Source organism: Monodon monoceros, unplaced genomic scaffold (genome assembly GCF_005190385.1).
Source record: "Monodon monoceros isolate NGI ecotype Baffin Bay Population unplaced genomic scaffold, NGI_Narwhal_1 Super_Scaffold_2, whole genome shotgun sequence".
NCBI lineage: Eukaryota > Metazoa > Chordata > Mammalia > Artiodactyla > Monodontidae > Monodon > Monodon monoceros.
This window is the reverse complement of record NW_021703776.1, coordinates 78,339,779-78,355,448: the sequence shown is the minus strand read 5'-3', so window position 1 is coordinate 78,355,448 and position 15,670 is coordinate 78,339,779. Positions and strand designations below refer to the sequence as shown.

General features: G+C 40.7%; 1 protein-coding gene across 1 annotated transcript; it reads left to right on the top strand.

Annotated features, from left to right (window-relative positions):
* The first annotated feature begins 270 nt into the window (after positions 1-270).
* On the top strand, positions 271-1,833 carry TMEM229A (transmembrane protein 229A). The gene has a single exon (XM_029233001.1). The coding sequence runs from the start codon at positions 271-273 to the stop codon at positions 1,831-1,833; it is 1,563 nt and encodes a 520-aa protein (XP_029088834.1).
* Positions 1,834-15,670: the final 13,837 nt, after the last annotated feature.

Genomic DNA, 15,670 nt, shown 5'->3' with positions numbered 1-15,670 from the left:
GTCTCCGCCAGCCAGGCCCTCGCCCTGGTTCCTCGATAAAAGGGATGCCCACCAGCTCGCAGTCACACCTGTTGGGTGTTTCTCCACTCGGAGCCTCCGCCCCAGCAAACGCCTCCGGCCCGGGCGGGGAGCGGGTGCGGAGCCTGGTAAGCGGTCGGAGAGGCAGGGCCGGGCCTTCCCCAGCGGACCCCCGCGGGACTCAGCGCGGAGGGCTGGGGCGTGGAGGGGGGACTGCGAAGGCGGGAGAGGTCGACACGGGCTGAGAGGGGCATGGGGAGGGCCGGGGGAAGGGGCGTCGCTGCTCGCGTTACGCTTCTAGAGCCTGCAGCAGAGGCGGCGGGGCTGCGCCGCGGAGGAGATGGGGTTTGCACCAGCCTCTGCATTTCTCCCCTCGGCCCCGGCGCCACTGCACCTCGCCGGGCCTCGGCGCCCGATAGGCCGCGCAGGGTGAGCGCGGGCGCTGGCCGGCGGCACCTCGCCCGGGACTGGAGGCGAGGGCGCGGCGGGGCCGCGGCGGGGGGACTCCGCGAGCCGGGCGGCCCGCGCATCCCCCAATCGCAGCAGCTCCGGCCGCCGCCCGGCTGCGGCCGGGACGGAGCTCCCCGCGCGCCCCCCGGGGGCCGGCAGCGTCCGGGAGGCGGCGCGGGGCTCGGCCTCTCGGCGCCTCAGCTCCGCGCACCCGGCAGCGGCGGCGGCAGCGGTGGCGCGGGCTCGGGCGCCCCGGCAGCCTCTGAGTCGATGGCCGGCAGGGACGCGGACGACGAGGGTCCCACGCGGAGGGGCGGCGCGGCGAGGCTTTCGGGGGCCCCCGGCGGGCGGGGAGGCGAGGCAGCCGTCAGCCGCCCCGAGCCGCTGTCCACTGCTGAAGCGCCGGCCGAGGGCGCCGCGCTGCCCGCCTGGATGCGCCTCTACTTCTACGGGATGCACGGGATCACCCTGGACGTGCTCCTGTCTGCGGCGCGGCGCTTCGTTCGCAGCCCCGACCTCCGGATGCTGGGCTTCTCCTCGCCCTACCACTGCCTCCTGCACTCGCTCACCCACTTTGCCCTGGAGAAGGTCTACCTGCAGCAGCGGCGCTGCCCCAGCGCCTTCGTCTTCAATTTCCTCCTCTACCCCTCGGCCCACGTGGGGCTGCAGACCCTGGCGGGCGCGTTGCTCAGCCAGGGCGGCGGGCCGGGGGGCGCAGCGGCGCCGGGGGCGCTGGACCTGGCGCTGCAGTACGTGCTGGCGCTCTACCACTGCCAAGTGTTCCTGAAGCGCTTCCTGCGCTTACGGTACCAGCCGCGGCAGCAGCGGGGCGCGCCCCCCGCCCCTGCAGGCGCCCGGGTCCCTGCGGCGGCCGGCGGCCGGCGGCGGAGACCTCGCGGCCCCAGGGGCGCCGGGGGAGCCCCCAGCCAGGGGCTGCCGGACCTGCTCCGCTTTCTTTTCTTCGGAATGCACGGCTTTTTGGATGAGATTTTCTTCACATTCTTCTTTAACCTGCTGGGGCAGGGGGACGGGACAAGCAGCGGCCATACGTCTCTCTGGTCCTTCTTTATGTACGGCAGCTGCAGTTTCGTAGTGGAAAAGCTCTACTTCCACCTCCACTACAGTCGGGGCTGGGGCACCTGGAAGCGAGTGCCCTTCTACGTGATCTTCATCTACGCGTGGGAGTTGTCCTGGGGTCTGGGACTCCGCACTTGGGGCGCTTGTTCCTGGGACTATTCTCACTATCCGCTCAATTTCATGGGCCTTATCACCCTGATGTATTTACCTGGTTGGATATTCCTTAGTGTGTACCAGGACCTACTTTCCAACGTGTTGTGGCAGGTGCAGTACGTACCAACTAACTAAGACAAAAAAAACAAAAAAACAAAAACAGTCACTGGATTTCCATGAATGAATGTGATTTATTTTTACACACTTAAAACGCGGTGAGGTTTTTTTGTTTTTGTTTCTTAGCCTTTTAATTTTTATACATTTTACTAAACTTTTTCAACCTGTTTTATTCGATATTTTAGTTTTTCTATTTGGAATTTCTGCATAATACTACAATACTTTGAAATATTGCTGGAAACATAACTCAAAGTACTTAACTCGTCAATATTTTAAAACCCTCACTAGCCCAAACAGCAAAACCATCATACCTTAACATCGAAAAGCTGTAGTATTCACTTATTTGGGTGGGGGGATAGCCACTGATTTTTCTTTTTTTTCTTTTTTTTTTTTAAGTGAGGAAGTTCTTCAACTCAGAGACCAGTGATTTTTACAAGATGTGGTGAAATTTTCTGATTTAATGATTTGTTTACTTTCTTTTTAATCCAATGTCATTTTAATTCCTTGCCATATTTACCAATGACTGCTGAAAACCAGTCTTGTACTCCTGAGACTACAGTTAATAGCTCTTAAAGTGCCTCTGTCTAGCACACAAATGAAAAGAGACTGACAAATTTGAAAACACATGCTATGGATCAATTTTTAGATAAGAAATCTTTTCTAGCAACTCAGGTAACACTGTGTTAAGATATTTGATCTCCATCCTGGGAATGATTGCTTTCCTATGTGGGTTAGCCTTAAACGCCAAGTGTGTTAACTTTAATCAGATCCTGTGTCATCTTTGGCTGTAAATTTTTGTCCCTGTGCAATAATGTAAAATGTTTACTTTACGTGTACAAGGGCCAAGCAAAATTATACCACCCTCAGTAGTGTTCTAACCATAAAGACTCTTTCCTACATGGGGCTTCAAGAATGAAACAGTTCCATGGAATAAAATGAACCGGAATATTCACCTTAATTACATTAGCCCTAATTGTTTTTGGAGAATACAGATATGTGTTTTCAGCCTATTTCTGCCATGGCTCAGTTGTAAACATTTTTCTGTTTCCTTTGGGGCCCATACAGATTTCTTGGGCCAAGTCCGATGTAGTAATGTGCATTATAAATCAATGATAGCTTTTTGGTGACTCATTATTAATGTCTGGAAGCTTGGAAGAATGGAAGTTAAAAGAGATGATGTAAACCATTTTAAGAAATCATATCTAATCAATTAATAATGTACTTTAAATTTATTTGCTGTGTTTTCATTATATTTAGAAAAGTCAAGTAGAACTGAGTATGGCTCATCCAAGGATGACTAATACCTTCTCGGTTTTCATTACAAAGAAAATTAGGAAAACTTATGGTGTGCATAAATGAACATATATTCCTATTCAAATTATTAGTTTGCCTATGCTATAAAAAGGGACTTCTTTCTGTTTTCAAAAACATGTTTGCTATGACAGTAAAAATGAACATGCATTTAGATTTAAGTCAGGCATAGCTCTAAGAATGTTATATTATTTTAATCTACAGTCCGAGGTCGTGAGGTAAACTATAAGTAATGCTATAGGATAAACCCCACCTGTGAAATAAATCCTGTCACACTGATAGTGTTAGCCAGTCAAAGGTTGAGTAGAAAGCTAAAGTAAGCTAAATGTTTGCAGAGAGTAAAAGTATCACTTTGTGAAAAAGGTTTCTGAAAACCTGGGGAGAGAAAAAGTATAAGTATAGACACTAAAGGTAGATGCTGGACAAAATATTTGTGATTCAAATGTGTCACATGTGCATGAATCAGAGTTGAGTGCGGCACCTCTCCACACCACACATTCCTGTGAAGCCTTAAGCAAATCCGTGGCTTCTGGAATACTTGCTAAATGTAAGTATTCACACTGCTGTCATTCACATGCTCCTCCTCAACCCTGCTTAATCTGCTTACCAGCATTCTTGGGGTCAGAAATCCATCAGGAAGTAGGAAAGCCTGCTATTTTGTTTGTTTTGCTTTTCCTGTTAATCCTATTTAAAGGAAAGGTCAAGATTTTTCATTCATTCAATTCATTCAAGAAATAGTTATTGTGAACCTGCTGTTTGTCAGGCACTTGCCTGGACCCTGTGGAGACAGCAGTGACCCAACATAGACAAAATCTCTGTCCTGATAGAGCTCACAGTCTAGTGTTTTGATTTATATGTGATTATACTTATTTGCAAGGCTACTGTTTCAGTAATAGGCAACGAGAGAGGCAGATGTTGTAAGGGCTCTCATCAGGCCTCTCCCTCAATCCATCCTCTCTAAAACAAAAGCCCATTAACAGTCCCCCTGCTAGTTCTACAAAGAGCTCGTTCATCTGTATTCAGGAAGTGATTATCCTGTCTATTAACTCAGCACCTTGCTTTAGGGCTTCTCATTCTGTGTTTACTCAACCTCTTAAAAGTAACATTTTGCTGCAACTTTGAACCTTTAAAGAAAAAGCAGGGAAAGGAAAGAACCATCAAGTCAATCAACTTTGTTACTCATTAGTAGTTCAGATATAGAAATGATAAGGCAATAAAATAATAGTTAATAGTTAAGTAGTGCTTACCACCTGCCAAGAACTGTTCTATTATCCTATATGTATAATTGTAAGTGAATATATGTACATAGCCATGTATATCCTAAATGAATATATTATTTATATATCTATCTCAAGTATATATGTATTTAATTTTAAGTAATGTATATCTTATGGTTCATATATGATATATATTAAAGATACATACATATCATATATGATATGTATATACCTTAAGTGTATATATATATATATATATACACATATATATGTACACAAACACACACACATATTTACTTAAACCTCTAACAACTTTCCTTTTACATGAGGACAAAGAAACTGAAGCCCAAAGAGGTTAAGTAACTATCCAAGTCATACAGCTATTTATCAATAGATAGAATTCAAGTACACTGGACTCCAGTGTCTTCTTAACAGCATGGCTGTCATGCCTCTATCTACTGACCACAGTGATTTTGAATCTTCTATGGATTTCACCTTACAATCTGTATTTCTCTTCTCTTGCGCTATGACAAACGCAAGGGCAGCTGTATAAAAGCTAGACACTAGTAGCAAAGGCTCTCTTTCATGTTGCCTTTTTATTCCGTGGAAAATAACAAGGGCACTAATACCAGGTTGCGTAACTGACAATCAGCTTAGTTCTAATCCCCAGGTGGGTGATAGTCTATATTCAAGCGGTGCTCTGAAATAGAGTTCTTCATTTGAAGTCAGATGATCTTGATTATAAGAATAATATATTGAAGTGCAAGATTCCTCATATCACAAGCTAGGAAAATGCATATAATTATTGCTATACATTTAACATAGCACTCAGAATTGGCTTCACTGTAAGAGCTAAACAGCCCAAAAATTAAAATTAAATTTTTGCAGATATTTGTTGAGTTCAATTAAACACCTCAGAGTCTAAGAAAGTTCTTAACAGAAAAATTTGAGAAAAAAAGTAATAAATACGGTTTTCACTCCATGTTTAACTTACACAGTGCTGAAATTTCTTACTAGAAGTGCTTTAAATTTTAAATCAATTCTATTTGGGCTTTCAATCTAAAGAGAAATGTTAAGTTTTTCATGTTATCAATGAATATAGATATTCCTATGCTATACAAGGACTCCAACAAGGTTGATAATCCTTTCAATATTTCATACATTTCACTGTACTTAACTTTAATATTTTATTATAAATATTTGACATTTTGTGTCAAACACAGCTTAGAAAAATATGACATTCTTTGTTGTTTAAGAAACATCTAATTGGTTAATCCTATCCCTTTAAAAAATAATAATTTCTACTGTTTTGAAATAGTCTCTGTTGGCATGATAGACCTGGTTCTATTCAAGAAGGATGGTGAGGAAGAATTTTGGTAGACTGCTTTGGTTCTCTCTCCACTTCCAAAATACACAAAATCAGTATACTTGGAAAGGAGGTTATACACATGATACAGACCTGGAGTGATAAATAAGTCATTGTATTGTAATATCTGAAGGCATTTTAATAAAATCAATGTTTGCTTATATTAAAAGGCGTTAAAAACCCTTTACCTTTTAAATTAATTTTAAATATACTATCTCCAATATACTTTCCAACAGTGCTTAATGGAACTAATATCCTTTACTGAGCGAGAGTTTGAAGAAGCACACTTCCCTTCCCTCTATCAAACACATGCCTCAGTTTATGCTGAAGGGAAAGATGGCAGTAAAAGATGGTTCTCTTCTGTTGCCAGTTTTTTTTTTTTTTCCTTCCTATTCTTAGACTTGGTACGAGAGGAACCAACAGAAACAACACTTGTCTGTGTGGACCTCTATTCATTAGAACTGACCTCTTTTCTAATTTTTAACACGGAGACATGAAGCTATCACACAGGCAATGAATTCCAGTTGCTAGCAACCCAAATTGTAAATTAACCTGTGATGTGTATAGAGAAATTTTTCCTTAGAGATTTTTTTTCTTAATATAAAGAGAATGTAAATATAGAGACTTTTTTCTTTAATTTTTAAATTCTCTTTTCAGAAATGGTCAAACAAATAACCAGACAACTCCTAGAGAGAGAGAGAGAGACAGAGAGAGAGGGAGAGAGAGGGGGAGAGCGAGAGAGACAGAGAGGCTGGTCTTTGATATACAGAAAAGTTTGATGTTTCTCTTAACCTCTTAAAAATTCTGTTAGAATCCACTGTTAGAATGCAAGTCACATGGATCAACTTTCCCATTTAGAAGAAAATATATCTTTACCATAATTAAGAAGAATTAAGGGTTGAAAGAAACCATGAAGATTAATAACATCCAACCTTCCATCCAAGGCTGGAATTTCTTACATCTCTGACAGATGGTTTCTCAACTCAGCTTGGACTTTTCAAGACAGCATTAATTGTGTTTTTCATGCAAAGACTAAATGAGGGGAAAAGTGTTAAAGCTGAGATGATAAACCCCACTGTCCATTTGTGAAGGAAGAAGGCTTCTCAAAATTTCCAGGAGCTAATATATACTGGTCAGCCTGCTTGCGTATTGCAATGAAACACTTTTTAAGACACTCCTTTCTCTTTATTTAAAAGAAAAAAATCAGTATTTCATTCTTTTACCATGATACTTATGGTCTACTTATCATATCTTTTCAAATGATGCTCCATTCACTGAGTCTAAGCAATAGGACTTTGAGAGCTTTGAGTATAATTTAAATTACTTCAGAAAAACAAACAAACAAACCAACATTGGCTGCAGGCATAGGAGTAAAAGATTAAATAGTAGGAACCCTGTTTGCGTCATTGGAATCTCAACCTAGTTCAACCCAGGAAAAGCCTTTGGTGGTTGCTCAGGTCCACCTATGGAATATTAGCTGGGGGAGTTTCATGGTAGCTTCCCGGCCAGACCTAAACAGCTTCATCAGGAAAGGAAGTGAGAAGACACAGGTACGACAGAAGCAATTAGCTAACCAGAAACGATGAAGGATGCCAGGGATCAACCCTCCCATTCAAAAAAAAATTATACTTACGATATTAAGGAGAGAACTAGACCAACTTTTGATGGGTTTCCAACAAATATTTATATTACATACAAGGTATTTTATTAACATATTATTTATAATCCATGCATGATGAAAATAAAAGTAGTCTCAAAGGATCTCAGATTTGAAACTTTAAATATTTGAAAATAATATGGAGAGGAACATGCAGAAAGTTTATATAATTTTGATTACGCACTAACTTCTAGGAACAAAAACTAAATTAAATATACGCCCTTGTACATTTCTGAAGGGGAACTATTTCCGTCTTAACCTTTTATTAGAAACAATGAAGGGAAGGAAGAAAAAATAAATAGAAGAGTTCCCCGGAGTACATCAGAACAAGGATTCAGATTCCAAGTACTTAAAAGCAAGAGTTTAACAAAATTTATCATTGTACTTACTTGTAGTGATATTTTCAGCAAATAAAACAGAAACAAAAGAATAATAAAGGCAGAAATAAAAGATACATTGAAAGGGAGAGTGTTCAATAGCCTTAGAGAGACCTTGTGTTATTTTTCTTTGGCTAAAATAATTCACATTTATAAATATTATTCTAGGTCTTTATACCATGTAAGATTTGAATTACAAAGAAAACTTTATGTTCATGAAATACTGCACAGGCTAAGTTTGGTTGGGTACCAAAATGTACACTTTATTGTATCGATATTTATTTAATGAGATTTCTGAGTTTATTTTTTGTGAAATGATGTTATTGAACATGCTATAAAAGTTTTAATAATGTGTCATTGATGTGTCTACCCAATGCACAGGTAAACAGTCTACAACTTATTGAAATCTAAAATCATGGAACTTTAGAGCTTGAGGAGGTAACGAATGTCATGATTCAACTCCCAGCCAAAAGAATAAGTTCTTCTAGATTATCTTTGACAGGTGTCCATCCATCCTTTTCTTGATCACTTCTGATAGAAATCTTTGTACTTATTCAGATCCCCAGGCCAACTCATTCCTTTGTTATATACCTTGATAGCTAGAAAAGACCCCATCTGTAACTTTCACTCATTGTCCCAAGTTTTTCATCCATAGATAAACAGAAGACCAAAGGTTTGAAGAAAGTTTCCAAGTGTGTCTTAATTGACTTACTCCAGGCTAAATATCCAAGATCATTCAGCAATATATAATAAAATATACAGTGGTAAAACTATTGCCTACTTTGATCTAGATGCTTTATTTCTACAAATGTAGAACAAAAGTAAGCATTATGAGCTTTTTTAGCAGCTCTGTCACATCACTGTTTCAGTTGAAGTTTCTACATCCCCTAAGTCTGTCTCCTATAGACTCCCATTAAGCTGGTGGTCCTCTTCATGGACCTGTACATTCTGATATAAATAATTGGCCAGGATCTGCTCGTCACATACTCATTACCGAGCCTGAAAGTGAATTAGAGGGAAATGAAGGCAAATAGAGTGAAGAACAGAAAAGTTGCCGTTGAATTCACTCTTCACTTCTTTTGTTCCTACTATTTTCTAATTTCATCTGTTGGGAGCAGGCATATGTCATTCTCTGTGTCTTCTCAACACTTAGCAATGAACTTAGCACAGAGCAGATGCTCAAAGAATTTTTTTTGGTGAACTCATCTGAATTCTCATGCCAGATATAATTCAATAGTGGAAGCAGGAATAAGGAACGCTGCCAGGTGACAACATGTGACTTCAACAGGACCTTTATTTATGGAACATAAATAAGACCCACCATGTACCTAGAAAAAAGGTAGGAATTGCTTAATCTTCTCATAGTCTTTCATTCTCTGCTGAGCAACTTCTTTTAACAGAACTCAGGTCGTTCTCTAAGAGAGTTTAGCCACATTATAGGTTTGTTTTTTGTTAGAATTTGTAGGCTATTTAAACTTAACTACCCTTTAAAACATTATTTCTGAAATATGAATTTTTAAATATGAACTGATTGGCAGTGCCTGTTTTACTGGGTGACACTCCCCTAAAGAAGGAGTTACTCAGTTTGCAGCTTACTGATGCGTCTTGATTTTCATTACTGTTTTTGATGACCTTCCGGATTGGGGCAATTTTTGAACAGAGAAATGAAAATAAAATTCAAACTTGGTTAAATTTAGAAAACTGCTGCTCGTGGCAGTTTTATTGTCCAGCAGTAAATATTTTTGTTTTATTATCTATGAATCTGATTCACTTCATGCTGTATTTCCAACCTCATATATTATTGGCAGATTGTGTTAGCATTCTCCCAAGAAATGGAACCAACAGGCTGTAGATAGATAGGTAGATAGATAGATAGATAGACAGGCAGACTTATTGTAAGAATTGGGCTCACACAATTATAGAAGCTGGCAAGTCCTAAGATCTGCAGGGTGGGTCTGCGAGCTGAAGACCCAGAGAGCCAATGATGTAATTACAATCCAAAGACCAGTGGGCTCAAGACCCAGGAAGAGCCGACGTCTCAGTTCAAGTCTGAAGACAGGTAAAAACCAACATCCCAGTTTGAACAGGAGGAATTCCCTGTTATTCAGAGAAGGTCAGTCTTTTTATTCTATTCAGGCCTTCAGTTGATTGGATGAGGCCTACACACACTAGGAAGGACACTCTTCATTATCTATTGATTTAAAGACTAAACTCATCCAAAAACACCCTCACCGAAGTACTAAGAATAATGATTGACCCCGTATCTGGGCATCCCGTGGCCCAGCCAAATCGATACGTAAAATTAACCATCATACAGATGAAAGCATTAAAGGAGTAAAAATGAGCATAAGGAAAATTGAGCAGAGTTCATTCATTCATCTAGCCAACAACTATTTAAATGTGTACTGTGTGTTAAAAAGTAAATAAGACATAAGCAATTCTTCTTTCATCAAGCAGAGGATGAGGAGTTTAAAACAAAAGTGTGTTACAGAAAGATGCTGCTGGAGGAGACCATGGGGCAGCCATCAAGACTGGAGAGCATATTGGGAAGGTTTTAGATGGGGCACCCAACGTGCTCAAAGACCTGTCAAGAGTGAGTGTCAGAGCGCCGAGTAACTCAAAGCCTGTTGTGTCTGGTTGAGGACAGCAACGGAGGGATGAGTGAGACCTGAAGCCAGAGGGGTAGGCAAAAGGCAGGTCTTGAAGTTTATGGACACATTAAAGTTTGGAGGACCATTTCCTAAGGGTGTTGACAAGTTAATTAGGGCTTTTAAGCAGACAAAGTACTAATCCAACTTGCATTTTTATAAACAAAACTGAGGGCTTCTCTGGTGGTGCAGTGGTTGAGAATCCACTTGCCAATGCAGGGGACATGGGTTCGAGCCCTGGTCTGGGAAGATCCCACGTGCCGCGGAGCAGCAAAGCCCGTGCGTCACAACTACTGAGCCTGCACTCTGGAGCCCGCGAGCCACAACTACTGAAACCTGTGCGCCTAGAGTCCATGCTCACACAAAAAGAGAAGCCACCGCGATGAGAAGACTGTGCCCACAACAAAGAGTAACCCCTGTTCGCCACAAGTAGAGAAAGCCCGCGCACAGCAACAAAGACCCAATGCAGCCAAAAATAAACAAATAAATTAATTTAAAAAAAAACAAAACTGAGATCGGAGAGGGCAAGATTAGAGGTAGTGAAAGACCAGTTATGAGGCTGTTATACAAAAGGTGAAAGATGATGGAGAGCTGGACCAGGATTGTGACAGTGGTGATGGCCTAAAATATAGATTTGAGAGATATTTAAGAGTCAGAATAGAGTGTGTAGTGATAGGATGGTTGTACAAGTTGAGAGAGAGAAGCAGATGCAACTGGCCAAGTGAATGTAGACTCAGAGCCTTGAGGACTTCCAAAAGAAAGTAGAAAGAGCAAGCCTGCAAGAGATATGGAAATAAATGGTCAGATAGGTAGGAGATCCTGAGAATGTGATAGCACCAACAACAGAAGAGAGGAAGGAGAGGGCGTGTTTGGTATCATCTGTAAAATTAACGAACAGAAACTGCAATTAAATAGAGATGGGAGCTTCCACACCCTGCAACTAGAACAGAGCTCAGTGGGAAGAAGAAAGATTCCACTTCCTTCCGGGCAAGGACTCAGCCGATGAAAAGCCATGGACTCTTTGTTTACTCTGGCCTTCCCAACTTCCATTTCCCCTCTATGAAATCTTCTTCCCTTGCCTTGTGGGAACTTGCATGTGGCTTGCCATGGTTGCAGACCCTGAATTGTGATTCTGTGCTGATCCTGAAAAAAATCCATCTTTGCTGGAGAAATATCTGGCAGTCTATTTGTTTTAGGTCAACACATCAAGTTCGTCCTAAAATTAAGGCAAATTTAAGAACAGAGTTAATGACCACTGTATTTCAAGATATTCAGGAAGGGGGAGTATAGGCACGGAAGGGAGGATGCTGTCAATAGATTAAGCTATTTGTTTTCTAAGCATGACAAGTGTCTGTTCATTTAATTCTCACAGCAACCTGATGAGGTAGGTTATTATTATCTCTGTTTTTACATATGCTATTACTGCCACCATCTTGCCCAAGGCTACAAGTGATAGAGCCAAGATTTGGACTCAGGCAGTCTGGATCCCAAGCTGCATTCTCTAAACACCTACACAGACAGGTGGAGGAAAAGGGAAAGTATAGAGAGGGAGAAATTCCTGGGGCTGGCACTGTACTGGATTTTCATGCTGTCTAACATATGCAGTCCAATAAAGAACTCAGAGAAAGTCTGAAGTCAGCTCTGCTCAAAGAGAATTTAAATTTGTATGTAATGACTAACTTTTATTTTTTGATTCAATCATTTATTCATTCAGTAAAGATTTATTGAGTACTTACTAGATAATAGGCACTGAGAATGCTGTGGGATTAAATATCAGCCAGCCTGACATGGACCCTACCCTTGATATCCTACCTTATTGTATCAGTCAGCTCAGGCTGCCATACAAAATACCGTAGACTGGGTGACTGAAACAACAGAAATTTACTCTCTCAGTTCTGGAGGCTAGAAGTCCGAGATCAAAGTTTGGCAGGATTCTCTTTTGGTGAGAGCTGTCTTCCCGGTTTGCGGATGGCTGCCTTCTCACTGTGTCCTCGAATGGTAGACAGAGAACAAGCTCTCCATTGTCTCTTCTTAAAAGGACACTAATTCTATCAGATTAGGGCCCTACCCTTATGACCTCATTTAACCTTAAGTTACTCTGTAAAGGCTGTATCTCCAAATATGTTGATGGTTAGGGCTTCAACATATGAATCTGGTGGGGAAACACAATTCAGTTCGTACCACTTCTTCTTTTTTAATTCCCACAATGACCCTGTATGGTATTATAGTTACTATTGTTATTATTATTATTTATAGCTTATAGATGAAGTCACTGAAATTTATCTGCCACACAGCTAATAACAGACAGGAATGAGACTCCATTTCAGTATTCTTTTTTCTTTTTTTTTTTTAATTTTTTGGCCACGTGTGGCATGCAGGATCTTAGTGCCCCAACCAAGAATAGAACCCGCACCGCCTGCAGTGGAAGCATAGAGTCTTAACCACTGGACCACCAGGGAAGTCCCTCAGTATTCTTTTTAAGCAACATTATGTGTCTCTCAGAAAGTTCAGGGCTGTATCATTAGACAGGCGAGAAGAATATCTGAAAAAAGAAAGAAGGAGTTTCCTCTTAGTTTTATCCTTCCAATGTTACATAATAAATTCATCATTGTTTTTTTTTAATTCTCTCTAGGGACAAGTTCTATTTCATCCATCCCTAATTTTAACCTTTATTGGTATTTGTACACAGATTTTTTAAGTGAGCCCCTCCCCATTTTTATTTTTTTCTTCAAAGTCTATTTGTTACTTTGAAAATTAGCTCTCTGGAAACATCTGAACACAGACACTGTGTCTCCAAGACTTTCTGACAGCTGAGACAGAGGCCTTAAAGGGCAACTCTACTGAGAGCCAATTCACTTATTTTCATAGAATGTATTTTTAGATTAGCATTTAAAATACTTGACCAGGGTATTCAAGTGTACAAAATCAATTTTCAAGGTATTGTAACTATTAATACATAACCACATTGCCATTAATGTATAGGGTATTCATTTCAGAAACATAAATTCCTAATATTATTTCTAGATGATCTATAAATAACTCCAGATATGCTTATCTACGTGATGTTTTGCTTTTGGTGACATAAAATAGAAAACACAGATAACAAGGTATTGAGCTTTCTTTGCCTGCATTGGCAGGTGGATTCTTAACCACTGCGCCACCAGGGAAGTCCTGGAAGGCTCTTCTTAACACGACTGCACTTCTGATTCTCCTTATGAAATTAGGAGGAAATTGGAAAAATGGAGAATAAAAGAATAAAGAAACATAAACTAACTGTACATCTTTGAAATTAAAGCAGAGTCCTCTGTATCAGTGTATAGCAAAGCTCTTAGGAGGACAAAACTTTGAAATTCAAACATAAGATTTTGTGTTATTTGAAGGAAATGAGTGTTAGTGCAAGTTTCACGTATCCGTGTGAATAAATATATGGGAATGAAGTGAAAGGGAAGGTTGTAAAGAAAACCTGTCATTGTTCAGAAACAATAGGATGTGCCTTCCCAGCATCTGATGGCACTTCTTAGAGCCCTTTAATCTCTTTCACCCCTTTCTTTTTAGAGACTTCAGACTTTCCTCTGGGTTGGCCTTCTGCTCTCCCTGCTCCCCCTTGGGGCTCTTTGCAGAATTCACTCACCTGGATACGGCCCCAAACCCTTGGGCCCCACCGTGATCAGTTACTCTTTGATTAATGGACGACCGGCTCCTGTGGGATCGGTCCCAGTTGGCATTTAAGATTTAAATTAATCTTATCCTTCTGTGTTCAGTCCTCCTTGGATTCTCCCTTTACTGACCAAATAAATGACATAAAATTTTCACATGAAGATTGAGTAGGTAAAGATAAAGTTGAGTATGTAAATATGTAAACTGATTCTTCACTTCCGATTAAAAATTGGCTTCAAATTAGAGAGGAAGACTTAGCTATGAGTTTTCAGGGATGAAAAATTATTCCATAGCTAGCATTAGCCTTTGCTGTGTGTTTTCTCTATCGTGTATGAAATTGAACTTCTTCTCATAGGCCAGGTCTAACTTCATATAAGTACCAGGAGGCATTTCTCAATAGAAACTTTTAAGTACATTTTTACCTATGGGGGTTAGGTTTTTAAAAAACCTTCATGAATAATACATTTATTTAACTCAAAATTCCAGACTCTCAAGATTTCTTTAAAAGTCTGATTGGAATTATGCTGTTTAGTGATGAGAGTGTGTATTACGTGCCCTTTTTCTGTAACCGCAAGGGAATAGGTAACTGCATTTTTCACAAATTCTGTCATTAATCAAGCATAAGGACAAAAACTTCACTGCGATGGTGATGGAGAGCAGAGGGTGTATTTCTGTTAGAGTCAGGGAGGAAGGAAGTCAAGGGAGGAGTGGCTGCCAGGTAAAACTGGAATAGGGGTCAGGCGATGGAGAGATGTGTATTCCATGCCAAGTTTGGGTTTATCCTGTGGATATTGGGTGTTAATTGAAACAGGAGAGCGAACTATCTGTAAGCAGATATGGGCTTTAGAAGGATTACTCTGATTAGCAGGGAGAGAATAGTGAATGACAGAGAAACCAGGAAGTCGATGTGATAATTCAGATAAGAAATGCTGAAGGTCTGAATTAAGGCTGTAGCAGAGTGGATAGGAGAAAGTTATTTGGAAAGTAGGTTCCAGGAGAATTAATAGATACAGCAAAAGAGGGATAGGAGGAACTGTGATGGCAAGATTTTAGTCTTAAATATGTGAGAGATGAAACACTGCATCATCCTCATCCTTTTCTTTCTTTTTTTCTTTATCTCTTCCTTTATGTATGTATTTTTTTATTGAGGTAAAATTAACATACAATATTATATTAGTTTCAGGTGTAAACATAATATTCAATATTTATATATATTGCAAAGAGATCACCACAATAAGTCCAGTTAACATCTGTCCCCATAGATAGTTACAATTTTTTTTCTTGTGATAAGGACTTAAGATTTACTCTCTTAGCAATTTTAAAATATGCAATCCAGTGTTATTAACTATGATCAGCATGCTGTACATTACATCCCCAGGACTTTATATTTTTATCAAACATTTGTGGATTTTTTTTTTAAATTTATTTTTGGCTATATTGGGCCATCGTTGCTCCACGCGGGCTTTCTCTAGTTGTGGCGAGCGGGGCTACACTTCATTGCAGTGCACGGGCTACTCATTGTGATGACTTCTCTTGTTGCAGAGCATGGGCTCTAGGCATGCGGGCTTCAGTAGTTGCAGCACTCGGGCTCAGTAGTTGTGGCTCGTGGGCTCTAGAGCTCA